This window comes from Trichophyton verrucosum (assembly GCF_000151505.1).
Source record: "Trichophyton verrucosum HKI 0517 chromosome Unknown contig00976_1.f1.exp, whole genome shotgun sequence".
Lineage (NCBI taxonomy): Eukaryota > Fungi > Ascomycota > Eurotiomycetes > Onygenales > Arthrodermataceae > Trichophyton > Trichophyton verrucosum.
The window spans coordinates 2,533-10,388 of NW_003315206.1; the positions used below are offsets into that span (position 1 = coordinate 2,533).

The 7,856-nt window shown below is 48.6% G+C and overlaps 3 protein-coding genes across 3 annotated transcripts; all 3 read left to right on the forward strand.

Moving 5' to 3' along the window:
* Positions 1-262: 262 nt before the first annotated feature.
* TRV_07276 (class V chitinase, putative) lies at positions 263-4,248 on the forward strand (the record flags this gene model as incomplete). The annotated part of the gene is made up of 5 exons (XM_003018660.1): positions 263-274; positions 378-710; positions 887-1,419; positions 1,483-1,875; positions 1,968-4,248. The coding sequence occupies 5 exons, from the start codon at positions 263-265 to the stop codon at positions 4,246-4,248; spliced, it is 3,552 nt and encodes a 1,183-aa protein (XP_003018706.1).
* A 400-nt stretch (positions 4,249-4,648) lies between these two features.
* TRV_07277 (uncharacterized protein) lies at positions 4,649-5,119 on the forward strand (the record flags this gene model as incomplete). Its single annotated transcript, XM_003018661.1, has 1 exon — positions 4,649-5,119. The coding sequence occupies one exon, from the start codon at positions 4,649-4,651 to the stop codon at positions 5,117-5,119; it is 471 nt and encodes a 156-aa protein (XP_003018707.1).
* A 1,339-nt stretch (positions 5,120-6,458) lies between these two features.
* On the forward strand, positions 6,459-7,424 carry TRV_07278 (uncharacterized protein; the record flags this gene model as incomplete). The annotated part of the gene is made up of 1 exon (XM_003018662.1): positions 6,459-7,424. One exon carries the CDS (start codon positions 6,459-6,461, stop codon positions 7,422-7,424), a length of 966 nt encoding a protein of 321 aa, XP_003018708.1.
* Positions 7,425-7,856: the final 432 nt, after the last annotated feature.

The following is a 7,856-nucleotide window of genomic DNA, read 5'->3' on the forward strand; positions in this document are numbered from 1 at the left end:
TGCGATTTTATTCCAGTAACACATCCGCTCACTGTTTCGTTATCTTACAAAACTAATATGTACTGGTGCAGGTTCTGTGGTACCTCCGAAGAGTTCTGTGGCAAAGGATGTGCCAATGGATGCGACAAGGTCAAAACACCGTAAGCCTTACCTATTATTAAATAACACCGAACTTCGTTCCTGATAGGGCCTGGACTCAGATCGTGTGCGGGCGGCGCCTCTGCCACGAAACGCTACGTGGGGTACTTTGAAGGTTGGAATAATGAGCATCCATGTGATACTCTCCATCCTTCGCATATAAACTACAAACCCTGGACGGTATAGCTCTCCATATTTCCTTTTCCCTCCTTCCAAAATCATAGCTAATATAAAAATAGCATCTGAACTATGCATTCGCTACCATCAATTCGGATCATACCCTTGGTACAACGGGCTATTACGCCGATGAGTTTTACCGTGCGTTTACCAATTTGAAAACCAAGAAGCCATCCTTGAAATGTTTTCTTTCCGTTGGAGGATGGGACGCCGGTGGCAAAGTGTTTTCCGTCATGGCAAGCTCTGCTGCTTCTCGAAAAGTTTTTATTGACTCAGTCATTAAAACATTGGAAATGTACGGATTTGATGGGCTTGATATTGACTGGGAATATCCTGTGGCAGACGATCGCGGTAATTTCTCTATCCTCATCGCTCTCCTTACTGTGGCTTTGAAGGTAGCTTACATCTTTCTGTACAGGCGGCTCTAAGGCGGATTACAAGAACTATGTCTTGCTTTTAAGAGAGCTGAAAGATGCTTTTGGGACAAAGTATGGCCTCAGCATGGCAATCCCAGCTTCCTACTGTTAGTAGAGATTGCCCCTAAATCTTCTGGGTGTTATGGGATAGATAGTTCGTCAAACTGACCAATCTCTTAATAGGGTATCTCAGAGGGTTTGATCTCAAGAATATGGTCAAGTATGTTGATTGGTTCAATGTCATGAGCTATGACATCCACGGTACCTGGGATGGCCATAGCGAATGGACAAAAGAAGTTATTAACCCACATACAAACTTGACTGGTAAGACTATGAGGCACTATAGTCAAACTTTTTCTAATGCTCGTATTAACTCATTGACTGCAGAAATATCCGCCGGTCTAGACTTACTATGGCGTAATTCTGTTCCTCCGGGAAAGGTGTTATTGGGACTCGGCTTTTACGGACGCTCCTTCACTCTAGGCGATCCCAGATGTAATAGTCCCGGCTGTTCATTCAAAAGGACGGGAGATGAAAATTCCGGCGGAGCTCGCCCAGGTCGTTGTACTCTGAACAGTGGGACACTCTCTAATTATGAAATTAACAGAATTCTCAAATCGAAATCACCCGAACTGGTTTACAACGATGAGGCGGGAGTCAATTGGATCACCTGGGATAGTGATCAATGGTAAGACTGCCTTTAAACTCCCTTATCGGGATGTGGAATATTGCTGAAAGAGACTTGAAATAGGGTTTCCTTCGATGATGCAAGAACACTGAAGCAAAAAGCTTCCTTTGCAAATAACTTGTGCCTAGGAGGCACATTTGCTTGGGCTTTAGATCTTGGAGGCCCGGGCACCATGAGCCGACCAGATGAGCTTAATGGGAACACATTAAGCCTTGATGGCGCTGACCTAGAAGGGGGTGATAGCGGCTCTGGTGACGTTTATATCTCCCCCGAGATATACAAGGTCGACAAGCCTGGAATTGCGTGTATACCTCCATGTACCTTCATCATGCCCCGGCTTACACTTGATGAGGTCACTACCATTACATTCCCCCCTTACACAACTTCCCTGGAAGTGTTATGGTGGACGGCTCAAGCTATAACTCTCCCTGGTGGTGCGATCTCCAGCTCCATTGGGTCCGTAAGGACGATCCAGCCAACGATTATCAGTATTCCGCCACTCACAACATCTGTCCTTGATATGTGGCATTGGCCGGTTACTCAAACAGATATATCTTCAACAACACACGCAGTAATCAGCAGCATTTTACCACCCCCGTTTTGATAACTAACAGTGTGCCCGCAGGAGCTGTAGCTCCTCCGCAAAATACAGGAAGCGGCCATCAAGCTGGACAACCCGAGGTACCTCACAGTGGCCAACCTATTCATGGTGGTAACCAGCCTACTCAAACAGGCGGTCAACTTACTCAAGGGGCTGCTCAACCTTCTCGAGGGGGCAGTCAACTAACCCAAGAGGGTGGTCAACTTACTCACGAGAGTGATCAACCCACTCAAAGGGGCGGTCAACCAACTCAAGATAATGGGCAGTCTATTAATAACAATGGTCAAGCTAGCAGGGGCGGTGTCCAGCTTTCTAATAATGGACAACCTACACAAGGCGATAGCCGACCTACACCAGGCAGAAGGCCCGACACCTCTACTACCGAAGATCTGCTCTCTCGAGAATCCAGTGAGGTCGCCAAAAACACTTTTGGCAGACATACCACCCAACCTAACCCAAATCCACATAATAACCCAACCTCCTCTCCGGGTGACAGGCAAAGCACTCCGTCAAATACAGGCCATGCTTCCGAGCGACCAACCACCGGAGCACCGCCTCGGATATCTGATAAAGCTACAAATAATCCCACAAATGACCACAATTCACATCCAACGTCAAACCAACAATCCGATTTCAGTACGGATATTGTTATTATCCCTTTCCCAGGCGGCAAAGTTTCCCGTAAAGGCGGCAATTTTCCAACCCCTCCTCCAGGATCTCGAATGTTTACACCAAAACCATACCCACTTAGTTCAGTTCGTGACAATGGGAAACTTCCAACAGTGTCGTTTACCAGTGGGCCTCCTAGCCCTACATGTACAAAGGACTGTGGAAGGAAATGCCAGGGGGCATTTTGTGACTGCAAAGACAAAGACTGCACTAACCATGGGAAAGACTTTATTGACCCGAATGATCCTGACCCTCCGAAGGACCTGGATCGTCGGAAATGTATTGGTCCGCAGTGCGAAGATGGGAATTGTAAACCGGGGAACCTTTGCAGCAACTTCGATTGTGTTGGTCCTGACTGTCATGATGGAATTTGTCTCGGCCCGAACTGTGCCAGGCTACCTTGTGTAGGGGAGAACTGTCTACCAGGATGCAAGGGACCGAGATGCAAATCACCCGGGTGCATCGGCGAATGCAATGACGATGGTGAATGTATTGGCTCTCACTGCATGAACTTTGGCTGTACCGGCGCCGACTGCTTACCACCTTGCCTTGGATGTCCACCTGTCTGTAAGGGTCCCCGCTGCAGGGCCTTTAAATGCCAGGGCAAGGGATGCAAAAACGGATTCTGTACTGGATCTGGATGCAAACAGGACACTGATGACTGCGAAAGACCAGATACCGCTCCGAGATGCACGGAATCTATCTATAAGTTTAAACGGAGCGAATCGGTATTCTCCAGCACTACCAAGACTAAATGTTCGACCGTGACGGCCTGCTCAGTGGAAGAAACCACGGTCACCAAATCTACCACAATTGATAAGGGGAAAATTCTCACTATTAGCGAACACTACCCAGTTCATACGCTCCTGTCCGACGAAAAGTACCAATCCATTGCGAATAGCATTCATGCAGCACAAGTAAAGCGGGATAAATCTCGGTTTGGACCTACTTCTACCACCAAGGAGGAACCATCACGGACCGTGACGGTGACCCTTCCTCCAACCTTCACTACCGCACACGTCCAAGACAAGGGTGATCTTCTTTGCGATAATGACGGAAACGGTGTGGCTGATCGCAAAGAACTGATTCTTGGCATTAATTTCTTCTGCCGCAAGTATGACCGGTACAAATTTGCTGGTGATGAAGTCGGGGTATGGAAAGACAGAACGTCTCCCGCAGTTATTGTCCGCGGAGACTGCAGCAAGGGAAAGTGCAAATCCTACGTCACGTTCCGGATAGGCAGAGAAAAAGATCACAAAGACTGTCCGGGGGATTTTGTTGTTAGTGGCCGTGGCGATGTCGACGACCAGTGTGGGCAGAATTTCCGACAGATAGTGGACAGGTGTCACACGTCAGGAGAGAATCATAAGGGGGGAGGCCATTTTACGACCAAATGCGAAACGTGGAGCATCAATATCCGAACAAACAGTTACCAAGAATACAAAAAGGAACAGTGGAAAAAGACACTAAAGGTTAACCATGCACCTCCAGATTTGCATGACCCGCAATGGGATGATTATTTTCCAGGCGTGGTCGGGGAGCCTCCTCAGGATACATGAGCATAGATAGTAGGTAGAAACTTGGCGAAGCGCCGCCTGACATCCACTTCTTTGACTTTTCGAGAAATGATATATATAGAGGAATACTTTCGGAGAGTGAATTGACCATGTTATGTCGACCCCAGTGCAGGGCATCGACTATCAATTTGCCTAAGATACTCCCTGGTGAGCATTCAAATTTGGTCAATGCTGATCAATGAGACGACGTAAACTTACATAAGCTAACTAGTGAAGCGCCCCCCGAGAGGCTGAGACAACTTCAGGAGTTTGTGTTATTAAAAGCCATCGAAAAGCTTTTCCAGCAAACATCAGCAACAATCGTTCATCTCGCGCAGTCACTCGCTTTGTACGGAGCATTTCTATCTATTTTCTCGCTTTTTATCGCGTTAATATACCAGCCATGGCTTCTACCACCTCCTCTGGCCCAATGCCGTCCAACACTGCTCTCTGCGGCACCCCTACGCAGTATGACCTCCCAGTCAGTGACGTCGCCTGCGGTGTCCCAAACCAAAACAACAACCGCGACCTCATGAAAATGTGCTGCAATGGCGCTCCCGTAGTTGCCTACGATAACGGCTGCGCTTTGTACTGCCTGTCCTATAAGCAGAGCGCTAAGGACCTCACATCCTGCCTCTTCGATAAAAAGATCCCTTACCACGAGGCTTGGTGCAACAGCAAAAACGTGAACGAGACTGCCACCCAGACCAGCCTCCCCAGCGAGACTGGTTCCCCCAGCGAGTCGTCCTCTCCAACCTCCCCAACCGGGTCTGGCGCTCCCAAACCAACTGGCAACTCTGCCCCTGTCGCTCGTTTCAGCACCGCTTTCGCCGTCATCTTTACTGTCGGCATTATTGTCGGCATCGTGGTATAACAAACCAGACAATCGCGTCCATTATTCGGCGATAATGCTTCAATAATAATGCCGGAGGGTTGTGGTTTTATTTTCTTTTTTCGCTGGTTCTCAGGATCCAGTTGGTAGATCGTCTTATACATTTTCCTTCTTATGTATTCCATATTCATTTTGCTATCGGTTTCTGGGCCTTGCTGCGATCATAAGCCGCATTACATACTTGTTGATACTATATAATACGCTGGAAATACGATATATCTATCTATATATATCAATGACGCCAACGGCTGGCGTTATAATCAGCTTCTATCTATACAAAGTCTGGGGTTGGTATCCACTCGGACTGGGAGACCCGACATGTTGATACCCCAAGCCAAATTCTACGGATGGACCCATAGTTAACTAATAATTATCCCAGTTATTATTACTCTCTATGTATATCTTCATCATCTTAGCAACGAAGCTTTTCCGGTAACCCGTAACTACCATATAACTTTGATAGGGTTGCTAAACTGCCAGCTCGTCATGCTAACCTATGTGTCAAGCCACGAACTAGTTAAGCCTGCGTCGTGCCCAGGGTGGAATAAGCCCAGCCAAGGACGTCCTGAGCTTGTCACAGCCCTCCAGCAGCCAGATACCGTCATCTGAAGCTCCCTACAAAGCGCTGCCATGCTCTGTACCTCCTCATATAAACAAGGATAGGGGGAAAGGAGAAAAGGGGCTATGTAACCCCAGGCCAGGGCTCGCCTGCGGTCATGTGATGGACGGCCTTAAACAATCAAAACACCCGCCGAACTTCCAACGTCCACGAAAGACTCAAACGACGTCGGGCGTCCTCGAGGGCTGATTCTACTAGCCACCATCGCCCTGAGACCAAGGGGAGGGCTGGCATAGGCATTCTACTGGGTATGGGAATGCCTGTGTCCTAGTCGCCAACCGTATTGCTTACCGCTGCTGCGCTTCGTTGGCCCAATGCCTACATAAGGCTGCCCGAGTTTGCCTCACCTCTGCTACCTCATTCACATCCTATTATTCACTAAAGAAGGACGTCACGGTAGAAGGACATGGCTGCAAAGTCCTCAGTTCTCTGTCTTCGAGCTCGCTCTTAAGGATTTTATCTGTTACCAGCCTAGTTGATAGCTCTGGCTGTTCTATCCCTGTGGACGTCGTTACAACAGCTCACAGACGATATTTTGGCCACCTCTACAGTTCCATGGTCCAAGACAAGCTTCGTTTAGATACTTACTGTTGATGATGCTTTCGAGGTGAGGCGTTTCAAGGACAGGCGTGGCGCTCTCCTAGTTCTCAGTCATATCTCGCGTATACATCCACACACACAAACTATTGTATGATAGCAGCAATGGCTCCGAGTGGCACGGCAGGGGAACATCTCAGCGCTAAGCCTCCAAATAACAACTCCACCAGCGCAGAATCGGTTAACACATATGTCTCGAGCGATGCTTCTGTGCATGAAACCACGACCGAACCTCGAGTTGAAGTTGTCGAGGAAAGGCGTGAGGTGATCCCCTCGAATGCAGTCCCTTCCACTCCTCCAAGTTTCGGCTACCTGTTCCCTTCATCCAGAAGGCTCATGGTCAGACATGACGATACCACCCTGGATGGAAATATGAACCTGCGGGTCACCACCCTGGCAGCGGAGTCTCCGGGGCGCCAGGATGAAACGATACTGTTCCACCTGCGCATGTACGATCTCCATGATAAGAAATTCTCACTCCGTCGATACTGTCGGGATTCAAGAAGGGAAGTCTGTCATTCCCTGAGAAAACCACAGGTGCCCAAATCGAGACCGGGGTCGTCTGGCCACAAACACATGAGCAATCCAATTTCAGGGTTCCTTTCTCATGCAGGTGCGGGCACGAGACCTTCAAAGGGTCTGAGAAGACCAGACTCAGGATATAAGTCTGGATTGGATGACGACGAGCCCATTGGCAGTGGGAAGTATGCGGGGTCGGCATATACTCCTAACCGGCCCCCTTCTGCCAATGTCATCCAGTTGGAGTTTTCCAATTATGCACATGTAGAGCTCAAGAGACGCGGGTCTGTCGGTTCCCGACGGTATGAGTTCGAGTACTGGGATGCAAAATACCAATGGAAAAAGGTGACTCGCAATGATGGTCCATCCAAAGAGGTCTCATATCACCTCTACCACCAGGCAACATCCAACCCTGTCGCACATATCATTCCTGAGCCGCTGACACCTAGAGGGCTCTCCATCGAGGCGAGGAAAGGCGCATGGGTTCCGTCGTCATCGATGTGGATTAACGACCCAACCCTTTACGAAAAGATGAAAGATGTTGCTGAGTGAGTACAACCACCCAACCGTAAAGCCTGGTATACTTCAGAGAACCCTCCATTCTTCCTCAGAGCTGCTAGCTGACGGCTTCTCGCTTAATCTTCTCTTCTAGCGTAATCGTCGCGACTGGTCTCGTGGCGTTTGTAGATGACTGCATTGAACGAAGATGGCACTCGAGGCGAACTTCCCATCATGCATCACCCATGGCTTCTTCATTCATGAGAAGCGTGGAGTCCGTCACTTCGACGAAGTTCATCGACAAGGTTTTTCACCGACGGAGCTCAACCGGATCGAACAACGCAGGCTCCCTCAGAGAGATGCTAAAGTCGATCAGTCAAGGGGCAACATATTGACGAAGATTTACTAACGATAATTCGAAAACTGATGTATCACGACTTTCGCCTTGCTGTACATTTTCTTCCTTCGCCTCCTTCTCAAAATTGT